Source organism: Rutilus rutilus (genome assembly GCF_951802725.1).
Source record: "Rutilus rutilus genome assembly, chromosome: 1".
NCBI classification, from domain to species: Eukaryota; Metazoa; Chordata; class Actinopteri; order Cypriniformes; family Leuciscidae; genus Rutilus; species Rutilus rutilus.
Genome location: NC_140209.1, coordinates 43,213,171 through 43,237,944, shown reverse-complemented (window position 1 = coordinate 43,237,944; position 24,774 = coordinate 43,213,171). Strand labels below are relative to the sequence as shown.

General features: G+C 37.9%; 2 protein-coding genes across 3 annotated transcripts in view; one reads left to right on the top strand and one right to left on the bottom strand.

Annotated features, from left to right (window-relative positions):
- smg1 (SMG1 nonsense mediated mRNA decay associated PI3K related kinase) overlaps window positions 1-14,109 on the bottom strand; it is a 43,463-nt gene extending 29,354 nt beyond the window's left edge. Inside the window, exons 1-20 of the mRNA XM_084425464.1 lie at window positions 13,876-14,109; window positions 11,387-11,544; window positions 9,960-10,112; window positions 9,726-9,862; window positions 9,574-9,632; window positions 8,962-9,175; window positions 8,752-8,877; window positions 8,595-8,667; window positions 8,419-8,516; window positions 8,165-8,338; window positions 7,769-7,990; window positions 7,514-7,615; window positions 7,164-7,433; window positions 6,868-6,998; window positions 6,053-6,214; window positions 5,396-5,514; window positions 5,152-5,239; window positions 4,939-5,040; window positions 4,667-4,807; window positions 419-618 (exon numbers count right to left, since the gene is read on the bottom strand). Of these exons, the coding sequence (XP_084281590.1) occupies window positions 419-618; window positions 4,667-4,807; window positions 4,939-5,040; window positions 5,152-5,239; window positions 5,396-5,514; window positions 6,053-6,214; window positions 6,868-6,998; window positions 7,164-7,433; window positions 7,514-7,615; window positions 7,769-7,990; window positions 8,165-8,338; window positions 8,419-8,516; window positions 8,595-8,667; window positions 8,752-8,877; window positions 8,962-9,175; window positions 9,574-9,632; window positions 9,726-9,862; window positions 9,960-10,112; window positions 11,387-11,544; window positions 13,876-13,952 (2,806 nt within the window). The 5' untranslated portion in view covers window positions 13,953-14,109. The remainder of the gene's footprint in view (window positions 1-418; window positions 619-4,666; window positions 4,808-4,938; window positions 5,041-5,151; window positions 5,240-5,395; window positions 5,515-6,052; window positions 6,215-6,867; window positions 6,999-7,163; window positions 7,434-7,513; window positions 7,616-7,768; window positions 7,991-8,164; window positions 8,339-8,418; window positions 8,517-8,594; window positions 8,668-8,751; window positions 8,878-8,961; window positions 9,176-9,573; window positions 9,633-9,725; window positions 9,863-9,959; window positions 10,113-11,386; window positions 11,545-13,875) is intronic.
- Window positions 14,110-16,769: 2,660 nt separating this feature from the next.
- On the top strand, window positions 16,770-22,419 carry clec19a (C-type lectin domain containing 19A). 2 transcript variants are annotated; one of them, XR_014629356.1, is made up of 6 exons: window positions 16,770-17,510; window positions 18,497-18,674; window positions 18,776-18,869; window positions 19,328-19,460; window positions 20,043-20,674; window positions 21,453-22,419. XR_014629356.1 is itself a non-coding variant. In XM_084425092.1 (5 exons), the coding sequence occupies exons 1-5, from the start codon at window positions 17,423-17,425 to the stop codon at window positions 20,117-20,119; spliced, it is 570 nt and encodes a 189-aa protein (XP_084281218.1). In that variant the 5' UTR covers window positions 16,770-17,422; the 3' UTR covers window positions 20,120-20,897. The 2 variants fall into 2 exon arrangements, 1 of the variants encoding a protein (XP_084281218.1); XM_084425092.1 differs by lacking the exon at window positions 21,453-22,419 and having other exon boundaries at window positions 20,043-20,897.
- Window positions 22,420-24,774: the final 2,355 nt, after the last annotated feature.

Sequence of the window (24,774 nt, the reverse complement as noted above, 5' to 3'; positions counted from 1 at the left end):
TTATTTTCAATTATAAGAATTACTGAACTTTGATCAAATAAATGCAGCCTTGGAGAACTTTTCAAACACTATAATGATACTGAGCACTCATAACCCAAAATAAAAATAAAAAAATAAATCAAGTATCAGGTCACAAACTAACTACTTACCCATAATGTATTCCAGATTTAATACTTTACAATCATTTTAAATTATTTTTGGGGGGAGACTGGTCATTGCACTCATTGCAATTAAAATCACATTTACATGGAATTGAGTGACGAGCACGGTCTTCAAAACATACAGTCATACAGATTATGAATGACATATGGTGAGTGAATAGTGTCAGAATTTCAACAAGATGAACTATTCCTTTAATAAATCTTGGAATGCTTTTGGGATTAGTTCATACAAAATCCTAAAGTGACAGTTCACTAACCCTCTATGGTCTGGAAAGTATCCTGGGCTCGTCCCAGAGGGGTACGGAGTTTAGAGAGAACAGTGAACTGAGCGGCCTCCCACACCGCCCACTGCCACAGCACTGCTTCAGTCTTCAGCAGGGCACGAGGCACCATGGCAGAGTCTTTCTTCTCCAGCCGCTGACAGCTGTGGTACAGTCTCTCCAACCAGGGCTCCTTACTGCGAATTAAACGATGAATATTTATTAAACAATTCAGACTAAGACGATTGCACCTGCACAAACTGATTTTATTTTAGCTGTGAATCATCTTACAGGGTTTAATAAGTTCCAATAACAGGGCAGCTGCACAATTTTTAAAGTCAAATTTAAGGCTTTTTAAGACCTTTTTAAGACCTGAAGAAATCAAAATTAATACCGTACATTAGGGGTGCGCAATATTGACAAAAATGTGTCTAGATATTTTCAAAGTTTTGTTGATAATAATTAGATCATATTTTACTGATTGTGTTTTTGTACTGGTACCCTGGCTGGTTTAGGCCTGTTGTTGACAGCAGACTCACAAAGATATTCATATTTTTTGTATTCTATGCAGTGGTCAGTTCACAGCAGTGACAGAATTAACATTTTTATTAAGGGGCAATATTTGCCACCTTAAATTGATTTCCAGGGGCATTTTCACCTGTATATGGACATTGTTTCTAAACGTATTTAGAGGTATGCATCACCTTTTATGTCAAATTCTAACATTCAAATTAAATTATATTAGAACAACACAGTACCAATGTCAAATTAAATCATTAAATTAAAATCCATCCTTGCAGTGCAGAGGTGACACAGAAGCGGCATCAAAACTGGCATTAGCCTACTATATTTACACTTCATTTACAATTGCATAAATAAAGCTATTCAATATTTAAATATGAAATGATTTATAATTTTAACGTTTTAATTAAAGGATACTTTAAATATGAAACTAAAACCACCAGTAGGTGGTGGCAAGTCACTGTCTTAATAAGCGAGTTGGAGTCATTTATTCAACCGATTTGTTCAAACGGCTGATTCATTCATAAAACAAGTGATTGTTCATTGAATCGTTAAAATTATTCGTTCAAAACGCGGATTTCAGTTAAAAAAATAAATAATAACATCGCTGTCTGTTGGACTACGGCTTCACATTTGCAATTGTACACAGGAAAACAGCACTCTTGCTCATGTGATATTCTAATATAACAACATAATATGATATAAATATTAGAGATGCACCGATTGATCGGCTGGTGACCGGAATTGGCCGATTTTCACGTGATCGGCCATGACCGGCGACCGGCCAGTCAGTCTGACATATGCCGATTTTATGCCGGTCAAATGCACTCGGGCGCCGCCGCCGCATGATTAACCTTTTGAGCGGTACGGTCTCATATATGGGATTTTTATTTCTGTGCCCCTGAAAGTACGGTGCCACATTTAGAATGTTCAGTGACGTCGCATCACTGCCAGATTCAAACTGTGCTTTCGCGTGTTGGCTGGCGCTGAGCCAGAGTCGGACGCGTTCAGCGCTGTCATAGATCACAACTAAGCAGTGTTTACTCTATTCTTCTCAGTTTACCGGCCACTTTCTTGCATTTATTTCGGGAGAAACTGATGAATTCACGTGCTGTAAATCCGACTGACAGGACAACATTGCGGCGCCCATCTCATGTTATAGATCAAGATTATTTATAAAGGGTTTTAAACGACCAAACACACTCACTTACACGTATTTGAGAATCGGAATATCAGATAGGCTAGTTGATGACATGGTAAGCAAGTTTGTGAATATTTTGAATAAAAAAGGAAAAGCGAAATAAAAGCGACACATCTGTCAGTATTATTGTGGCTGCGGTGTATCGCGTGACGCGTCGCCATGGAAACATTAAAGGGAACGTTCGCCTTGAAAAAACTTACTCAGGGAGTGTGGGGTGGGGGTGTCAGTTAAAATATTTTAAACTTACGCGTGAAAGGGTTAAAGAAAAGATCGAAAATAAATATTTGTGTGTGCTGTTAAGTGGTTAGAAAAATTTTTTATCGGAATCGGCTAAAATCGGTATGAGCAGGTCAAACCCAATGAAAAAGCGGAATCGGCCTAGAAAATTGTAATCGGTGCATCTCTAATAAATATAAGACAAAAACTCATTTGGGGACATCTATAACTGCACTGACACATCACGCAGTGAAAGCAAGCATGAGAGACAAACGCGATGTCAGCTCGCACTCGCAGTGCCTCGTACATAGTTAAAACAATGATTACAATATCATCAGTTCATACAGGGTTTCCCCAGGTTTGATCACCCCAAATTTAAGACTTTAAGACCTTTTTAAGACCACTTTAATGAAAATTAAGACCTACATCGCACCCATTATGCAGTCGTTAAACACCAGATCAAATCCCAATAATGACTATTACTAACAAATGTTTTAATTAAAAATACATTTATTATTAAAAAAAACTCATTCAACAACACACTGCAAAGTGATGTTTTTGGTAAATATCAAACATTCATAACAATAAACAGATAAACTAACTTTACAAATCGTCTTAGTAAAGTTTCTCAGCATTCAAATTGCTTCAACCACTGCTTCAGAGGGGTAGACAGGTAAGAGAGATATAGATAGTAGGGGTGTAACGGTTCACAAAATTCACGGTTCGGTTCAATACGATACACTTGTGTCACGGTTTGGTACGTTTTCGATACAGCAAAAATAAATAAATGCCAGATAAATTTTTTTATTATTATTATTATTTATTTATTTATTAAAACTAACACACTTTGACCAATGATGGAGCTATAATAGACTCTTCTTAGGAGCATAAACAAAACAGCACCTTGGGAAAAAATGAAATGTAACCTAATATTGTAGTAGTTATAAACAAAGGTCTATTTTTAGTTCAGATTAAAATTTGAGGGCAGCAATTGTATTCATAATGTCAAAATAAAACCAACGTAATGTTACTTGAAAGCATTATAGCCTACTATTCCTGCCAAACTTCCATGGTTGCAGTTAGTGTTACTACAGTAAATCCATGGTGAATGTTGCTGATCTGTGGACACTCCATAGTTCATTTATGGCACAATGTTTCTTCCTGGCTTCCACGCGCTGTTTGATCCGTTAATAACAGAGAAATGTGAATGTTTCTCACTAGATCTCACAGCGATGTTATTACTTCTGTGGCGAATTCAAATGATTTATTTACTGGATCTCTTATTACCGCTGCTGTGTAACAGTGTCGCTTGATCAAGATCGCTCGCGCTGCACTGGTCCAAACTGATAAGCGGTCCTTCAACCACACAATAACGAGTAGCCCAGTTTCGTTCCGCTTACAATACGTTTGCACATTTGATGTTGGACAATGTTGTGGTCGCGCCGGCGTCTCTTACATTATGAGCGCGCTTGCCACGCGCAACGCGCCTACATTTGAAATAATGAAATTTTGGTCGGCAGGAAAAATGGTCCAACGAACCGTTCGGTTTGAAAATGCGTACACCGAACCGAACGACACTTCCCCATGATGTCTCTCCTCTCGACTGATTGATTAGAATGTTGTTCCATTGCCGCCGGCGCGAAAACCCAAACTTATTGTTTGAGACGTTCTCTGACGTTACACTAAACCGTAGAATTTTTTGAATAAATAGGCTAGTATAATTAAATTTAAGACCTTCATTAAAAAAAATAAGACTTGGACAACGGAATTTAAGACTTTTTAAGGCCTTAATTTAGGAACATGACATTTAAGACCTTTTTAAGACTTTTAAGACCCCGCGGCTACCCTGTCATAGACAATATCGCACGCACACTCCTAAGCACATAAAGAATGAACTCGTTTTCTTCTCTCCTCTCGCGTGCAGGAGACAGACGTATGCTGCCGTAAGTGACGCGAATTGTCACGTGAACAAGCAAATCCACAAAGATAGAATAAAAAATAATAATACGTAGGCCTATGCTAATTAGATAGTTTTAATTTCAAAAGCATTTAGATAAGTCTAAGTAAAAGTGTCATCTAAAATTTAAGACCTTTCATAAGTAAAAATAAGACTTTAAGACTTTTTATGGCCTTAAATTAAAAAAAATCTAATTTAAGACCTTTTAAGACTTTAAGGATCCGCAGGGACCCTGAATAACAAATATATTCAAACAAACATGTACCCATGTGTTCTCAAAAAGGTGAGAATTAAGAAATCAAATCATGCCGCCAGTGGCTGTATGCTGACATCCTGGCTGCCTACTCACCCTCCACGGTGGACCGTTCCATACAGAATAAACCCAATGAGGTCAGAGAAGTCCTGTGGGTGGAATGTGTTGCTAGGCACTTTGCTCATGTGTCGGCGGATGGCCAGAGAAATCTCCTTAATCTCAGAGTGACTACGGGCACTGCTGGGAGACAAGCCGACAATTACCATCATATCAACTACAGCTGCCTGGAGATAAAACTACAAGGTAGGTTTTTATTTCTCCTCCCCCAGGTTTCTATTGTGTGCATTAGAGGCAGAAGTCTGACGAACCTCAAGGCGATGTGCATGGGAACAGATCGAAGCAATTTCCCAAAGGCCTGCCGGACTCGGACTGCTGAGTGGACAAGCTGCACTCGGCACACGTCCACACACCTGCACAGAAAGAGGGGACAGAACCAGTGCTGATCAGACAAGAGCAGCAGGAAATGTTGCAGCACTAATGAATGTTCCTGCAGGAAGACAGCTCAGAGAATGTGTGATTACCTCTGGAGAAGCTCTGTGGTCATGGAAGACGACAGAACCTGGAGACTGTTACATGCCTGAAGACATATGGTGGGGTCTTCATTCAAGGCTACACAGAAGAATAGCAACATGTAAATGTACATTCACTTGGTCACCAGATTATTATTTTCTTAAACCATTATTTGTCCCCCCCCCTACTGTTCATAACATTGTTTTGCCTCTGTGAACTCAAAATGCAGAATTAATAATAGGGATATTAACTCACAATTTGCCAGTAACCCTTTGCAGAATTTGAGGAAGGATGGGAGTGAGAACAGAGGGGAGTAAGTTTCAGATTTCTTCATCATCAAAGACACCTCTAAAGACCAGGTGAGTAACAGCCGCCTAAAAATGGGTGGTAAAAAAAAAGACAAATAATCATTATGGTCTTATGGTAATACAAGGAAATTACATAGAGTGGGGTCCAAGACCATACAGAAAATCTGTGATTCAAAATCTAATTAAAGTTTAAGGAATCAGAAAAACATCATAATACAGAGTCAAATAAATAAGAAATTCACTAGCAAAAGGAGATTAAATTGGGATTATACATCCCAAATACAAAGAAATTTTCCAACTCATGTAAAGGTTTTCACTGAAATTATGATTTAAAACAAAAGTAAGAAATTTTTTTTTATTGAATTTGAATATTGAAAACACTTCCGTTTAGCATTTTTGGACCCCACTGTATATTCTTAGATTTTCTTACAATTCTAAACTAAAATACTAAACTGTTGCCATACGCAGACAAGGAATTTTATTTTATTTTAAAAAGAAAGGTGCAATTCACTGTACAAGTGATTATAACAGCTGTGAGAGCCAGTGGTTCAGATATATTAATCACAACAAGGCTCATTATAGCCAGGCAGTGTGAGCTCTGTACCTCGCCTCAGGGTTGAGATGATCCTTACTGAGCAGCATACCCAGCAAATTAAGAAGTGTGCTGAAATGCCTTTTGGTTGCCGTGGTAACTGTGCTGATGACAGCACCGTCGAAAAGGGATGGAGATGAGGAGCTCAGGCTGCTGGAGATGAAGTGATCATGTCTTGGGAGAAATAGAGAGAAAGGGAGCAAGTCTATCAGTAAATCACGCCTGCAGTGAGTGAGGCTCATTTCAAGCTTATGTGTGAGTCTAATGACAGTGTTCTTTGACAGTTTTATGTACACTGGGGGGGGGGGGGGGGGGGGGGGGGGGGGAACCACACTGCCACTTGCTAAACACTTTTTGACCAGTAAATTTGTGATTAATAATTAAGGGTTTTTTTTAAATATTTTCAATTCAGACCGATTTACTAGTGAACTGACTTGTGATGTATGGTTAAGAGTATATATAAAAAAAAAAGGTTAGGAATCAAAAATCGATCCCCGATCTGGATTCACATACTTGTAATAAAATAACATTTTCGATTTTGCTTATCAATTCCTGTGTGTGCATTTTAATTAGCGCTTCTCCGATGGCACATTTTGACTCCATTCAGCGTCTATTTCGTGCACACAACATGGATAAGATACATCAGTTACACGTGTCAGACACCAGCTCTGGATTGACAATATTCATTTCCAGATTTTAAGCTGTAATGATATAGTTTCTTAAATCTTTTAGTCTGTGCTGTTTTCTGTTGATGCACAGCATGAACATCACTAAACACTGTACATTTTTCAGGAAGCATCATCTAGATGTAAATGTTTCATTGTTACCTGGTGCAGTGAGAGTAGAGCGTGTAGAGCACTGCATACTGGACAGCAGGGTGATGAAATGCCAAATCAGAGTGAACTACAACCAGATTCTGACTGAGCAGGGCAAACACAGTAGGGGACAAAGCCCACATCTGTAACACATAAAAGATAAGTGCTATTACTCTTTTTGTATGGCTGCAAAAACCTGCTTTCACAGAACTGATAATAATAGTGCCAAAGTTACAGACAGCATCTCAAAACAGAACTGACAATAATGGACTGTTTAAGAATTGAAGAAAAATGCTGGTCATGCTGACCCCGATGAGTGAGTTCTTGGTGTTGCCAATGGTGGTGAGAGCACTGAGGTTGAAGATGAGGATAAACTCGGCTCTCTCTGGGCTGAACTGCAGCTGGCTGAAAGCAGGATGTTGTATGTGAGGACAGGCGGCAGACAAACCCAGAGGGCTCAGCAAACTGTTCAGCGCACAGCCCATCTCGCCCAGGACCAGTTTATATGCTGCCTCCAGGATAGGGATGTTTTTCAGGCTCAGCACAGCGTGATAGACTCCATGGGCTGCTGCCATCACCTGTGACACAAAACCCATTTAAGATGCGTTAACTCAATGCAGTTTGACGAATTTATACAACCGTATACAACTGATCCTACCTCTCTCTCTCTGTGGAAGCGCAGCTCTAATAGTTGAGAATTCGGGGCCAACAACTTTTCCACAAAAGCAGCTGGGAGTTTGGTGTTTATCTGGTCAACAATCTACAACCACCCAAACAAAAATGTATTAAATGTGTGATAATTTTAAAATCACAGAAAAACAACTGTAGAGAGGCCAAAGTGTGGTTAGTGAACAACATTTACATGAAGCCCATCAATTCTATTGATTATTGGATTAATCGAGTCAAGTCCTACCAGTGTAAGCAGCGTGAGGACGGACATGCTGTATTCTGGTCCGCAGCACTGGCAGCTGTCCAGCTGGTCTAGGCCATAAGTGATTACAGCATCAATCAGCAGGCTGCACAAGTCCACGCTCACCAGCAGGACAGACACACACTCGTTTCCTGCTGTCAGCACCGCCTCCGAGAAGAACACCTGCTTGGCTGTGGTGACACAGGCCAAAACACGGTTCAAAACCTGTGAGCGAGAAAACACAAACAATTTATGTCAGATCAGTAAAGGATTGTGTGTGTACTCTCAACATGTTAAAAATAGTTTATTTACAATTGACAGCAATTTATCTTAGATGATCTATTTGTATTGCAGTAACACAGATGATTGAAACGGAGTTAATGCGTGTTGAACACTAACATCAGTGACATATGCTTCTGTGATAGGAGGCCCTCGGATGGGGTTGAATCGTTCTCCGATACTGTGCACAACAGTGCTAAAAACTCTCAACAGGGCTGCCAGTTTAGGCAGGGATACTGTGGGAGGGGGAATGTCCTCGTCTCCTGATTCTCCAGATACAACATGACTCAAATCCTGTGAAGAAAAGAGTATTAGAACATCAGACATCTCATAATTAAGGGACAATGTGAAATCAATTGAAAAGTTTACTTTACCTCAGCATATGCCTCCATATCTTCCAAAAACTGACCCAACAGTGTGGTTGAGAAGGCCAAATCTGCCACCCAAAACTGCTCCAGACTCTGTAACCAGCCTAGAAAGATAGATTGAGACAGGTTAGACAGGTTATTTCCCCAAAAGGGGAAATGAAACTAAATGTAAAAAATCTTACCAGACACTTGTTGAGTAAGAGACTGCTTCTGTGTGTGATCTATATGCCAGCCAACTAGGATATCCACTGTGTCCTGGAAAACAAAAACAGCTGTTCATTTACAAATTTGTTCCTTTCCTATTTTAGGACTAAAGTTAAGACTGCTTGCCCTTCTTACTCTGAAGTTGGTGCTGAATATGTGTGGATAACAACGGGCCACCAGCAAAATACACTTTACACTTTGGCACAACAGTTCCGGTGTGTCCAAGTTCTCCAAGATAGACTGAAGGCTGCTCATCACCAGCTGAACGACAAAACGGTAAAACTTTTCAGTCACAGAAATAGATTTTTAAGTGTAATAGAAGAGAAAAATAAGCTGAATAAATACCTGCATTACAGCTGAAAAAGCCTTCTTCTCCCCTGCGGTTTCAAGTGCTTTGTGCACTGCCACCAGGTACAGCAGCTTCACCTCATCCTTTGTGGACACACTGAGCTTGAGGAACATCCACTTGAAGATTCTCTCGGCTTCATAACTGAGGGCGCCACAAAGCAATCCCAAACAGCACGCAGCCTCTTGCCTGAGCTCCTGCAGGAGCTTACTACTGTTAGGCCAAACAGAAACACACAGAATCTTGTGATAAGGTATTGTAGGGGTTTAGTTTTCAATAATGACTTGCTGACTGTACATTATATTGCAATACCCCAAGTTTAAATTATTTTATTATGAGCCAAACCCAGTGCAAGAGATTCATGGCTGCTAGGGACAATAGCCAAATATACAGTTTACAAAAATAGCAGACAGCAGAATGAAGTGATGAATGAAGAGAAATGAGAATCAAGTATGTCCTGTAGTAATGGCCAGCTAAATGCTTTACGACTAGGATTCAGCATGGTGTTCATAACACTTCATGAACAATGAAGTGCTAAATATACCCTCAAGAGAGTGAATTCTGATAACCCTCCTCTCCCATTTTGTTAAAAATAGGCTGTGCAGTCGAACCTTTCATTCAAAATGTCATTCAGGGTGCTCAAAATGGAATCCAACTGTTTCACTAGGACCTGTAAAGCACGGATACAAACAATACAGATTAAAAACGGTTTAATTCCAGGTACACATTCAAATCCATTTGTGCATGTCAGCTCAGATCATACCACTTTATTTTCAGAGTGCACAATGAACTCCCTCATTTGCTTCACAGTGGCCAGTCTGCGTTCTCGGTCATCTTCCCGTGATGCTCTCCGCAGAAGATTGGCCAGACGAGACTCCTCAGAGTGAGCCAACGGTCGGTCTGGAACATAACAGAGAATGTGATGCTAGTAAATAAACAAATTCGTCAGCCTTAGCTAATCTGCAAGCAATGAATGAGCACTGAGAGGTGAACATACCCTGTGATTTCCTCATGTCCTTTGTAGCTAAAGCACGGTTTCCATGCTGAAAAGTGGTTATATCAGAAGTCACATCATTGATTCTCAACTCTTGCCCCAGCGACTTCCTACCATAAGTATTTTCTGAGAGGCCTCCATCAGCATCATATTCCCCTAGAAAGCAAGCATACTGTCAGTTCCCTTTACTGAAAGCATAACATTTGTTTGTGAAAAAATACACCAACAAAATATATATGTAACATTGTGCCAACAGCAAAGTAGGTGCTACGCTTTCATAAGCAGGGCTCCAGACTGCGACCAAATGGTCGCATTTTGCTACCTTTTTTCTTGCTGGTGCGCGAGTAAGTTTTGTTAGAGTTGCCCACCATGTTGCCTAGCTGATAAGAGCTGTCATTTCTGTGGAATATGAAAAACGTCAAAAACAAAAAAAATGCGGAACGAAACTGCACTTCAGTTTATCAGCTCGGACCAATATTAGACAGTGCGTCGCAAGCTCAGAAGGTTTACTAGTTTACTGGTGAGAAGCATTCAAAATCGGCGCAGAATTCTAGTATAAACAATGATAGATCTCAGATCAAACACCACTGATGTGGAAACCAGGAGAAACATTGTGCCATGAACAAACAATTTATAGAAGGCTTTTCAGTACACAAATCACCAACATTCATCGTGGATTTAATGTAGTAATGCTAACTGTAACCACAAAATAGTATTGTGTATGTACTGAGTGAGGAAAGTTAAAGTTTATGGCGTTTCAGTGACATTACTACATTAAACAACTACATATAATGTTGAATATAATGTATAATAACGCAATGGGGGAATATTTGTGGGTTCTGGTAATCATCAAATAATTATAGCGTAATATAACTATTTTAATAAAAAAAATAAAAACCTTTATTTTGGCTTAAAATATTACGATAGTATAGTATCGTGAGTTCAGTATCGTGAAGTGTATCACCCCTAATTATGTTAGATATTTTCTTTTTTTTTGTTATTAAAAATAAGTAAAATGCAAATAAACAACAGGACAAATATATTGATACTATACACTATTTAAATCTCTATCAATAGACAATTTATTTCATCACCACAATATATATCATCGTACTTCCTAGCTCTAGATAAAAAAAAAAAAATCCCAACAATCTAATTTAAGTAAACATGGACTTATTTGCACAAGGAAACTCTGGGACCTTCCAAAAAAGAAACAAACACACTTGCTGAGGTTACTTTCTCTTTCCATTTATATAAACAGAAACCTTAACCAGGGAAAGACACAAAAGATGAATCAAACCCTCAGATGCTGGACTAGCAGAATGAAACTGATGTTGAAAACCACAATAATGCAGGTGAAAAACACTGGGGGTGCATGTAATCCAGCTGATTAAAGCCAGGCTAAACAAAGGGCCAGATGAAGCACGCACCTCCTTCTTCGAGTATGTCTGTGGCAGTGAAGGCATCATTGTGCAGTGGTGGGGTGCCAGGCTGGTCAGAGGGCAGAATGTTGAAAAGAACTTCTGAACCGCGATCTCTAGAGACACTGCACTTCACACCGTCCTGGCTGGCAGACAGACTGTTGCCTCTGTAAAGCATTCAATATACCAGTGACTTCACAGACTAAACTTTCCGTGTCTTTGCAGCGTTAAGCTTTGTAGCCAACGACAGACATATCTGTTGAGCACGTGAACGTGATTGGCCAATTGGATGTGTTTGAGTTAGTCAGAAACCAGTGGAGTTTTTGTTCAGCGCAAGTTCTGCACACTCACAAATTCTTTCATTATAACACTATATAAAGTATGAACACAATGTCAATAAGAGATTCATTAAAGAACATTGATTATAACGAGAGTCTTTGCAGCTTGGTGCACCTCACGTTAAACTGAAATAAATGTCAGCTTCAGTGATTTTTGCTTGCTTTCTGTAGCCTTATATAATATAGCCTACATGTTTCATGCTACTACACTTTGCAAAGTTTCTGGATTGACAATCCTATTTAAATGCACGACTGAATTCGAATGACAGTCATAACCACAGTAATGAATGGAACAAAACAGAATCTAATACTGTATGTCAACTGATATGTGAATAAAGTCTTGGAGCATAAATGCAATATAATAGACCTGCCACTTTTTCTATGTTCATTTTATTACTTACTTTACAAATCAGTCACTCAGTGACTTTTTACATATAAATTTACAGATTTTTAAATATAAAATAGTTCTAAGCACTTTAAGTTTTACGCTGATAGTGATTTTTTATTTCATGAAATAATAGGACAAGTTAATATTACAAACTTTGCATTTAAGTTTAACCCATACATCTTTCTTCTGTGGAACACAAAAGGCTAAATTGCATCAGTCGACCTCACGAAATGAACGGATCATTAAGGTTTAACAAAACTGGATCAGTTGATTCACTGAAAAGACCAATGAAAAGAATGATGATCACGAGTCTCTAATTAACTTTTTTTTTTTCTCCCATTTTGGAACTTGAATTAAAAGAAATTTGGGGCTGTCACTGTGGTGTGGCTGAGAACAATTCATATTTTGTGTTCCAATGAAGATTGAAGAAAGAAGATCATACAGGTTTGAAACGTGTCTACGGAAGTGAATGAGTAGATGACTGAACCCTTCCTTTTTGGGTGAACAATTCCTTTAATAATCAATATAAAATGTACCAACATTTTGATTCTAACATTTTATAAAAATGTAATGTTGACGACTATTTGCAGCAGCTGCCAAACATGTAATGAAAAACAAAACCTTTTTACTATGGCAAAAAGTATTACCAACAGTACTCACAATCTGAGCCACTTATTTGATAAAGATACAAAGTCAGAATAAGCAAAATTAATAAATCTTCCAGACTATTCATAAAATTGCATCTGCATCTGGGACTTATGGTCAAGACAAGATGTCATTTAACAGTCCAGTTAAGATTTCATTTTTCCACATGGTTTCAAATAATGCAACTCAACTAAACCAAACTGTGAATGAACTTTCAAAATAAATACAGCAAATCGGTGTTTCAATGCTCATATTCTGACTGGACAATGACTATTTGATTTTAAGACAAGCTGAAAACTGAACTCAAACAATTACCCAGTTTTAAGCTCAAAGTTCAATCCACTCACTGCCAATTCATAAGCTTTCCAGATAAACAGAGGCACACAGAATTTAATGACATTGAGTCCACGCTTCAGTCGGATTGTCCGATTTAATCTACGCAAATATCCTAATTAAAACGGTTTAATGTAAACTTTCAAGGTTATACGCTTGAAATCAGCTGCACAGTCAGGGGTATAACAAATAATGGTTAGTAAAGTGGCATGAGGAGTTGAAAAAGCGTTAGCTGCTAAATAAGTACGAGACGAAAATGATCCCATATGGACGCAATATACCTTCTACAACATGAATCGACTTGGTAATTGCTGAAATACCAACGTTATATAGCTTGTGGCTTAAACGTGTCAGATCAGACGCGTGTTTCCACACACAAACCACAAATGAAAGCCACGACACGCTGGGAACATCAGCTTGTCCGTCGAAAACACAAATCCCTGCCCGTTATAGTCACATTCATGCTCAGTCTACAAACCAATGCTGGCAAACAAACACAAACATGATAAAAATAGCCAGTGTTCACCGATTGTTTGTGAGTTAGCTTATGCTAACATCTGCTAACCAACCTGAAATTTTGAGCATGAGCGATTGACATTTGTCGGTTTAGCTGTGAGGCGTTGTTTTTCCCACAGGCTAGAGCTCAACTATAGTATCATGAGATGAATGCTTAGAAAAGTCTCCTCACGTGGAGAGGGAGGCTGCTGTGTTTGATAAAGGGGTGAACGAAAGCAAGGCCTAGCTGAAGCTTCGGCCTGTAGTGCGAGCGCTCGGCCGTGTGGTGCGCTACTGACCTGGGCTGCCAGTCATTCCAGTTTCGCTGCAGTTTGTGGGCGCTGCTCAGCCGAGACCCAAGGGCTTTGCGGCTCATTACCTTTCCGAAGACAGCATGACCCGTCTAACACGGGAAGAGTCTGCAAACAAACCCTGATTTCACCGTTCACTTTATGTCCATGCACAGGTTTGAAATGCTCTGAGCGTGTTTGAAACTGAGAGGCAGCGGCCTGACCCTCCCATCTATTTCTCTACACTTTCCTTTACCGCTGTAGTGTTCACACGGCGGCAGCTCCATCTATCGGTGTATAGAAATAGCTGCAGCTCTATTGTTATTAGTAACGTTACAGATACAGAGGGAAAAAACACGGACTTAAAATAACTCCTGGGGTTTTTGTTCACTTGTAGCTTAAAATAAACGAGTGGCAAGTGTAGGCTAAGCAAAAAAAAATAAAATAAAAATAAATAAATTAACTGTTAAATGTGAGATTCCACCTTTTCACTCGAAGCAGAAAATAGCAACATCTTGGTGTAGCCAAATTCACTGTGGTTGCCTAGTGACAACAGGATGTGTGTGAAATGGAGGGAAAAAGAAAGAAGAGAGAGTCAACCAGAGGAAGAAAACTATGCGAACCAGAATTGTAGTTCTGAAACGCATCTTGTAAAAGTTTTCCATTCACCATAGAGGTTCAGGTTCTATCCTCTGTCCTCCTTAAAGGGATAGCTCACCCAAAAATTAACATTCTGTCATCATTTACTCACCACCAAGACAGCAGCTGACTGTAGCCAGCGACTTCCATAGTATTTTTTTTTTCCTACTATGGAAGTCAGTGGGTGCCGTCAACTGTCTGGTTAACATTCTTCAAAATATCTTCTTTTGTATTCAACAGAACAAAGACACTCATACCGGTTTGGAACAACATGAGAGTAAATGTAAAGTAAATGATGACTGATTTTTTTGTTTTTGGTGCATTGTTCTTGGTAGTTATGCTCATAAAATAGTTTCTCCAATTCTCCTGAGTTAAAGTTTTTGTGGTGTGCAGCATGAAATGCCTTCTGTACTGTAGATTTTGTGAACTAATAGTTTACAGCTTATGGCAACAGATGGGACCCCCTGACTTTAATCTTAAACAAAAAGAATTATTACACAATATCAACATATTAATAAGAAGCAAATATGTTTGGTGTATAGTTATTATTCAAGCTCAAACTGTGTTATGCATATCCATTCACCACACCCAGGTTGCATAATTATACCACAAGATGGTAGCAAGGAGCTAAAGCAGAATTCATCAGCCCAATTTTTTTCTCTCCTACTTTTCTCTCACGTCTTGCAGTGAAATCCAGTAACACTCAAACCATCGCACTTGTTCCAGTAATTAGAAAGAGATGGTCTACTGAGAGCTGCCCGTTCTCTCTCACAGAGCATTGCTGTGATAGGTTTTGTGGCACCCAGCTCAATGCATGGATTGAAGTTGCTAAGCAACAATGTGCACAATAAACACTGTGTCAGTACATGGGGATGACAGCTGGTAACTTATGGAGATTATCTGGCTCACAGTGTGTTATTGCACCCTTTGAGTTAACTACGACTATTAATTAAGACTATAACTTTACGGCAACTCATTACTGGCCATGTTTTTGTGTTTTGTCTCTAAGCACTACAGAAAGTAATGGGAATTGCACATTTGAGGTCAGAAAGCTCTCATAATTAACAATATGTGCAGCTGTTCGATTGTGCTGCAACAGAAAGTGCTGAATGTCACAGCTGTTGCTTATCTAATGTGCACTACCTTTTGCACTACACCTGAGGGATTACAAGCAATGTAGGGACCTGCTGCAAAAGGTAATCGGAAAAATGTTCCTGAAAAGAATCATCCTTTTTCAGTGTAAACTGTAGTCTATAAGAACATTTTTGTTGTGAATTCTGCCAATAAAACAAGGGGTGATATGTTTTATCTCATGTCTGCACATCAGTTGGCTTTGAACTGACTCAAAATCAATACCAGACTCAAAAAGGATATTTTTAGCTAGCACACACATCATAGTTCATCTTCCTCAAAAAGATCATGGGTACGCCCAATGATGGAAATGTCTGAACTACTTTCTCATTGTTGGCTTGGTCGAATGCTTGGTGATCCAGGGAATGAATTTAGTGTGATTATGAAGAACCCTGATCAATGTATTGCCAGTATTTACAGTGAAGGTGTACATGTATGATGCTGAAAGCTCCACCACCAATCATTTAGAGACCATATTTAGCAGCAATCCCATCTGAAAGTCTTAAACGGAGGTCTTCTTCAGTATAAGAATGAGTCATATCTCCATGCTCCTGCCCTAAGCTATTATAGACGGCAGCCCTCACAAAGATAAGACGAATTCTGGGCCTTTAATAGCATGTGCTCTGTAGGCCCTGAGATAAAGCAGACACGCTATCAACCGCAAGACGGTGTCAGGGGACACTAATGGAACTAAGCAAGTAGTGTGAAGTGGGTGTTCAAGAACTCTGCAGACAAGCTGGACATCATGATACTTTCAACAAATTATTACAGTGTAAAATGTTTCCATGGATTTGAAGGTTAACCAGCCGTTGGATATTTTCTGGCTTTATTCTAGGGCCAAATATTTTCTGAAGCATCATTAATCTTTACTCACTCCAGGAGGTTGCTGTGTGGACACTCTTACATCATCTTCTCCCATTCATGCCATAATGGCGTTTGCGGATTGAATTTGTGTTTAATGTTTCTGCAACAGTGCTAATTGGATGCAGGTTATGATCTGGTTATGTAAAACGGTGTAAAACTTGAAAATGAATAAGTTCAGAGCAATTCATAATCCTTTAACAGACGTTATATTGACAGAATTTCACCAATAAAAATAATATTGATTGATATTGATTAATAATATTGAATAATAAATGAAATTATACAATTAAATGAAATTAAATGAAATTAAATCTGAACCAAATCAACAATTTCAAACAATAAAAAAGCTTGCATTTGTTTATATGTATTTATTTACATACCAAAGACAAATCACCAATATTGATATCTCTTTATGTGAAAAGAGTACTGTCAGAAATCATTATAATATGCTGATTACCTGCTCAATAAATATTTATTTATTATTATCAATGTTGAAAACAGTTGTGCTGCTTAAAATTTTTGTGGAATTCGTGATACATTTTTTCTTTCCAGAAATATTTGTAACATTATAAATATCTTTAATGCCCTTGCTGAATACAAGTAAATATTTCTCTAAAAACAAAATGCTGAACCCAAACATTTGAAAGCCCAGGGAGAATTACAATGGGTTAATGAGGACCCAAAATATAAATCTTAGGCTTCTCTCTTCCTCTCTTTACACAGTCTGATGTCAGTGTTCTGGACTTGACCAAGTAGGAAGAGTCCAAAAAAAAAAAAAAAAAAAAAAAAGGCAGGGGCTGAGAAAGGCTCACACACCCTCTAATCTCCCCAAAACTCCACATAGCTCTGCAGCACACATGCTCACAAACACACATACACACACACACACACACACTCACGTCTCATCTCTCTTGCACTAAACATGCTCTGTTGGGAATTGAGTTTAGTCCTACTGTTCACCGGCTTCCAAGTGTGGGCTCTGCCTTCAACTAACATCAAGATCACACAAGGTGAGTGCCACCAGAACCAAAGACAAGGATACAACGCAGACACAGATAATATGCTTTAATTTGTTTCTTTAAATAGGGAATAGACAGTCTCAAGTTAAACCAGAGCTGTTTGCCAAGTTATAGATGCATCTGTTTGTAATGTACAGTTTTCACCTCTATTTTGCAGTCAGTTGTTCCATTGAATGAATGTGACAGTGTACAGTAAAATCTATGCTTGAAATGTTTTATTGATTTACAAGAGCTTGGACTAACAGTGAAAGCATCTTTAAAGATAGTATAGGCAAGAAAAGTTTTCGTGAAAAATATTGCCACAATATTAAGTAATGCAGGTAACACTTTACAATGAGGTAGAAAACTACTTTGAAAGCATTTATTAATCTTAGTTAATGTTCATTTCAACATTTACTAGATTATTAAAATCAAATGTTTTAATTGTTACAATTATTTGATGGACCTGAGCTATACATGAACAGTTAACAACATGTAATAACATTACAGTTGTATTTCTATAACATTAACAAAGATTAGTCCATTTTAGATTAGTAACATTGTTAGTTAATGTTAGTTAATGCATTAGGACCTTATTATAAAGTGCTTTCCGATCCACAAATGCATTAACATTGGAATTAATTGATCAATTATTTATTTAGGAAGCTTTTTCTGACATTAAGCTGAGTTAAATCATTGTAATGTAATATTTAAATAGTGTAATAATCAACATTTTCATGGTTACATTAGTTTTTGTTGCATGACAGACTTTCTTTAACTCTTGCACAGCTCCAACTAAATTGAATGCAGGCTGTTGCTGAGAAAAGAAAACAATGACAATGTATTTTGTAATCAGTTAGATACTTTCCAGATGATGTTTCAAATAACGTAACGGTGTTTTCAAGAGTATGACCTATTAAACGTTCATGCACCGAACTGCTGATTTAAATCTAAATAAACACTGCAAAATGATTGAATGTCATTACCATTTCCTCTAGCACTGCCCCTGCAACTGTCAGACTTAAACCAGCCTGTGACATGTCCGCTCTTCTGGACTGAATTTGAGGGTTACTGTTACCGCTTCTTCCCCTTGAACCGCACATGGGCCGAGGCAGATCTGTACTGCGCTGAATTCTCAAACGGACACAAATCAGCCAAACTCACCTCCATCCATAGGTATGATTCCTTACCGACTGAGTGCTGAGATGCCATGATTGGTTTTAGAGAGCACAGGATTTTTGCTGGAAAATCTGACTTTCTAATAACTTTTTTCATAGCTGGGAAGAAAATGTGTTTGTCTATGATCTTGTGAACAGCCGTGTACCAGGAATTCCAACGGATATTTGGATTGGCCTTCACGACAGAAGACAGGTAAACATGATAACAAGTGCAACACATTCCCACACAGTGCATTTTATGATTAATGATTAATTGATGTTATATTTACTAGGTTGCAATGTGAAGCAGTTCTTACGCATGAAAAACACTAACAGCTACATGACTTACATATGTGTTGTAAAAGGCAAACCCACTCCGTCACTAATAATCTCATTTACGGAAAATATAGTTTCTTTGAGTGACGTTTAATCATTTCCAGACACTGGTGAACCAACATTTTGGTCTAACACCAAGTTGAGGTAGAGAGTTTATGGATGATGTAACAAAGCCTCTGATTGGTAGAGCAAAGGTTCTCAGAGGTCCTGAATCAAATGATGCAAAGCTTCTAATCTGTGAACTCATGCCTGGCATGATGACTTCAATTATCACTTCAGGGTCAAAGGGCAAGGAACAAGCACGTGATAGCGTTGTTAATCAAAGTTTGTTGGTAGGAGGGCACTATGGAATGGACAGATGGGTCACCATATGAATACAATTACTGGGATGGAAATCAGCCAGATGATGGCATCCATCGCATCCCTGAGGAGGAGGACTGTGTGGAGATCTGGTACAGACAAAACAGTGGTGAGTGTTGCAATGGACACTAATTATTATGGCAATTTTTTAATACAACAGTGAATAATTTAGTTCATTTAGTACAATTAATAACATGATAAAAAACAACAACAACTTATTGTAACCTACTACGACCGTTCAAAAGTTTGTGGCCATTAATTATTATTTTTTTTTAAATATCTCTTTTGCTTCTGCATTTATTTGACAAAAAATACACTAAAACAATAACATTGTGAATTATTATTACAACTTCTATTTTAATATGTTTCGAAATGTAATTTTAGCAAAGTTAAATTTTCAGCATCAGCATCTTGATCCTTCAGAAATCATTATAATATGCTGATTTGCTGTTTTTCTTTCTTTTCTTTTTTTTGTGGAAACCGTGATTCATTTTTTTTTCCCAGGATTCTATGATGAATATAAAAAATATTACTGACCATAACAATTTGAACAGTAGTGTATATTTATAAAAATATTAGTTTGGTGAATGAGCATATGTTTTTTAGTTTTTTTTCATAAGTTGATTGACAGCCCCACTAATTATGTAACATTAAAATGCATTAACTGTTTGCATCTTTCCATCTTTTGCAGCTCTGAGGTCTTGGAATGACAACAACTGTGATAAGGCCTTTCCATTCGTCTGTAAGATTCCTACACTGGAAAGCTAAGCTCAGATCTAAGATTGTTATCCAGTTCTTTATCATCATTCATCATCAACACTGACACCCCAACATCCCTCGATCACAGTGTGGCAACAAGATGTCAGCTCGTCTGCATCCCTGCAGTGATGATGGTCTCTCTCTAGCCTGTTATAGGCACTTCACATGCGTTTCTCTCCCCTTCCCTTCAGTTCCCTGCCCCCATCGTCCCTCCATCACTGTTGCTGTTTTCTTGTTCCTCTGGGGCCATGACTCATGACGTACACATTCCTCAGTTCAAATGGAAATTAACCTTTTCTTTTCTCACCAGAGGAGCTGTTGCTTATATGTTGATATTGACTTGGTGATGTTGTTGGGAATTAGCTAGTACTGGTCTCCACAGAGATAGTAAGCTACAGTATTGGTGTTATAGACTGAACACTTAGTTCACAAGGAAAACTGAGGTCCCCACCCTTAATCATCTGGCTGTTAATATTTGGTGGACTTAATTGGTGGAAAAAATGGTGGCAAACCCCCCCCCAAACTTCTGTTATTTTTGTAAGAGGATGGTCTTATTTTTAACGTGTGTTCATTTAAAGGGATAGTTCACCCAAAAATGAAAATTCTGTCAGTAATTACTCACTCTCATGTTGTTCCAACCCCGTAAGACCTTCGTTCATCTTCGGAACACAAATTAAGATATTTTTGATTAAATCTGAGAGCTGGATCACTCCTCCATAGGCTTCTAAGGCATTATAACTTGCTGGCCCAGAAAATGTATTAAAGACATCGTTAATATAGTCCAAGTGACTACAGTGGCTCAATTTTAAGTTTATAAAGCGACAAGAATACTTTTTGTGCGCAAAAACAAACAAAAATAACGACTTTATTCCACTTTTCATTTCCTTCTCTCTGGGCCTCGAGTCTTTTCACGTAGTGTAATAGCGCAGCGCTTCTGTGTTGTACGTCACACGTAGGCTCACTATTGGCCGACGCTGGTCATGTATGTGATGCGTGTGATGTGCAACACAGAAACGCTGCGCTATTACACTACGTGAACTCACTCGAGGCCCAGAGAGAAGGAAATGAATAGTGGAGTAAAGTCGTTATTTTTGTTTGTTTTTTGCACACAAAAAGTATTCTCGTCGCTTTATAAACTTAAGATTGAGCCACTGTAGTCACTTGGACTATATTAACGATGTCTTTAATACATTTTCTGGGCCAGCAAGTTATAATGCCTTAGAAGCCTATGGAGGAGTGGTCCAGCTCTCAGATTTAATCAAAAATATCTTAAACTGTGATCCGAAGATGAACGAAGGTCTTACGGGGTTGGAACAACATGAGGGTGAGTAATTACTGACAGAATTTTCATTTTTGGGTGAACTAACCCTTTAATGACCCCTGAGTCTGGATCTGGCATCCATAAATGCTGCCACAATGTCCAGCCGTGCACATTCATCTATCACTGACCTAGAAGGTGAGATTCTGAAAGAGAAGGGATTTAAGTCTCTGTTGACTGCAAAGCTTCAAATGACAGAAAGAGCTTAACCTCAGCCAGGCTGTTGACCTTTTCTGCTTTTCTCTCCAATTAGTGACCAAAAAATCCCTGTTCTTGTCCACGCAGCTGTTGGTAAAACAACCTTGCGCACATAAATGTTTGCCACAGACAGAGATGAGCAAAATTCTGAATTTAAAGGCTGTCTTCTTTTCAAATGAGCTGATTTGTAGTTTCACTTTTTGAGTCATGAGCTGATTTCAATTTTCAATTTGAATTGCAATGATATAGAGGTTTTACTACATTACAATTCAAAGAAATTCAACAGTCACACAATAGAGGAGTTTGGTGATGAAATAAATACTTGCACAATTTGCACAAATTTTTGGGGGACATCATTGACCATTGCACTGGCGTCTTTTGCAGCGTCTTGCACGTGTCACTAAAAGTGAGTTCTAAAAGTGCGGCGCTAAAGTTAAAATAAGTTGTATTACATCTTAAAAATGCATCTCCATTGCCATGACATTGCCAAACACATTCTGTACAAAGCCCCTAAAGGCTATGGTGATATATGAGATGGGAGTCATATATGTCAATGCTTTTGCATAAGTTCCTTGCAAGCAAACAAAAAGTATTTTGGGGGAACGCAAAACATTTTCGAAATAACACAAAAGCATTACCGTACACCATACCATGTCTGTTTAGGTACATTCTGTGTGACTGACAGCCATCAAAACAAATTTTAACTCTGCCATAGAATTAGTTCACCACACCACAGATAGAAAAGTAATACTGAAATTGGGGTAAATCCTGGGAAATAAAGTATTCTTCTTTCAACATGGTTCAGTGTGAACATAAATCTATTTGTGAAGTACAGCAGAGATACATTTTAAAGTTGTCAAGTGAAAATCTCAGCTGGGGGCCTTTAATTGCTGTTTTGTAATAGACACCCATGACATATCCAAAAATGTATGTCAAGAGCAATATTCAAGTTTGTTGATATGATTTCATCTGTCATCTGTAATCATAGTATTTTTCATCATTTTGTGCCTGACACAGACCCAGGACTCATGTGCACAGTAGGGTTAAGCTGTTCCCTTGTTGTTGAAGACCAGTAATTAAGTGACCCTCTTCCAGCCCTCGACAGTAATTATCTCCCTGCAGAGGGAACATTTTTACACAAACAAGCCTGAATCATTTTTTTTTGTGGTTTAATTAGTGTATTGTCAGTGTCATCACTGCAACTGCAAAATATTATGGTTTAAACAAATTATTCAAATGAATAGCAAAGGGTTCACACATAAAAAAAAAAAAACTTCCAATGATGTTACCAATGTCCAATCTGCACCATAGTGCAGGTATATGAAATAGGACTACAAGTATAAGAAGATTCAATAAAAAAAACTATAAATATTACAAAACATACTGAAACAAGGTAGAAGCCCAGTAACAAACATCACTTTAATGCATTGTGGAACAACCAAAATACACTTTCCACACTTAATACATCTCTCTGAAGGATTCACACATTACAATCTCCATGAAAGAGACCTTTAAAGGGATTCTGCTGATTTCTTCTCACACTTAATAAACCATTACATGGACAGCATCAGCGTAACACACTCTCAGAGGGTTCAGATCAGACAAGGAGACAGTGGACTAAACCTTTTTTTGTTTTGTTTTTTGTTTAAAATATAATGAAGACTTTATTTGTCAGTGAAGTCATTTCAATAACCTTTTCATTTATCATGATTTATCTATACTCTATCCATTTCTTTTTTCATCTATTGTGACATGCTTTTGTTCAATTCTCTGTAAGTTATAAATATATACAGATATGTTTTAGAGATAAATATATCTATCATTATATTAATTTTTATCTAAATAAATATAAACATCTTCACTGGCACAGCTTCATTATTATTATTATTATTATGATGTTATTATTACCACTCTAATCATTTGTATACTGTCATCTACACGAACATTGACATTGGTGGAAACATACAACTGACTCTTGACCTGAAACAAGCACTTATCTCGCACAGGTCACACACAAGATTACGACGAAAGATACAGTAAAGTTTCTGATTGCACTTTGATTCTATGATAACATTGTTTTCCCAATCATATCTTGTTTATGCTTATGAACTTCATAGACTGACTGAGAAAAAGACAGAATACAGCTCCAACATGTCGATAATATACAGTATATGAACTGAACTTGGCAAAAGCGTTGGACTAGGAGTGAAGGTAATAGAGCGAAGAGAAATGCATGTATCTGCACCTTCTTGGCATGGCATTATATTGCCCAAGCTGTGAAGACATGTTCACTGTTGTGCAGACACGAACACTAATGCATTTACACAGTGATACAGACCTCTACGGAAGCCCTGAGAGGCCATAAATGATTACTTCTCTCTTTTGTTGGGAGTCTTTTGACTTAATTTTCTTGTGATCTCGAAATAACAAAAGAAAAGTTGTTTTCTCAAAAGTTGGGGGTCGGTAAGAATTTTGGATATTTTTATAGTATCGTATGCTCACAAAGGCTGCATTTATTTGATCAGAAAATACAGTAAACAATGACTTTTTTTATTTGAATATATTTTACTTTTTTTTTATTTATTCCTGTGACGTAAAAGCTGAATTTTCAGCATAATTACTCCAGTTTTCAGTGTCACATGATCCTTCAGAAATCATTCTAATATGATGCTCAATAAACATTTCTTATTATTATCAATGTTGAAAACAGATAAATGCCTTTTGATGATTTTAATGCATCCTTGCTGAATAAACGTATTAATTATTATTTTTTTAAATCTTTTTTTTTTTAAAGAAAAACCTTTGAAAGGAAGTGTATGGATATATAATTGTTTAAGAGACGACATGAGAAATAGTGAGCAACGTACAGAAAACCAAAAGTAAAGACCACAAGAAAAAAAAACAATCAAAACCTTTGATATATTCATATCACAAAAAAATTAAGTCAAGATTAAGAAAAAACAAGACAAAAACAATAAAAGAAATAAAATAAAATAATGCATGGCCTCTTAAGGTTTCTGTAAATTTCAGCTGCCATTAGTGCAAACATTTACCAAACATACACTCACAAACACTTACACACACAATCAAAGGTCAAAATGTGCATGGAGGACAGTGATACGAGTCACAAAACAAGCTTTGGTGTAAA

Bases quoted from the DNA above. Each gene is read 5' to 3' on its own strand.
- clec19a (XM_084425092.1), top strand. From the start codon at position 17,423: ATGCTCTGTTGGGAATTGAGTTTAGTCCTACTGTTCACCGGCTTCCAA. The intron at 17,511-18,496 runs GTGAGTGCCACC...CATTTCCTCTAG, and splicing joins TAACATCAAGATCACACAAG to CACTGCCCCTGCAACTGTCA. The intron at 18,870-19,327 runs GTAAACATGATA...GTTTGTTGGTAG, and splicing joins GCCTTCACGACAGAAGACAG to GAGGGCACTATGGAATGGAC.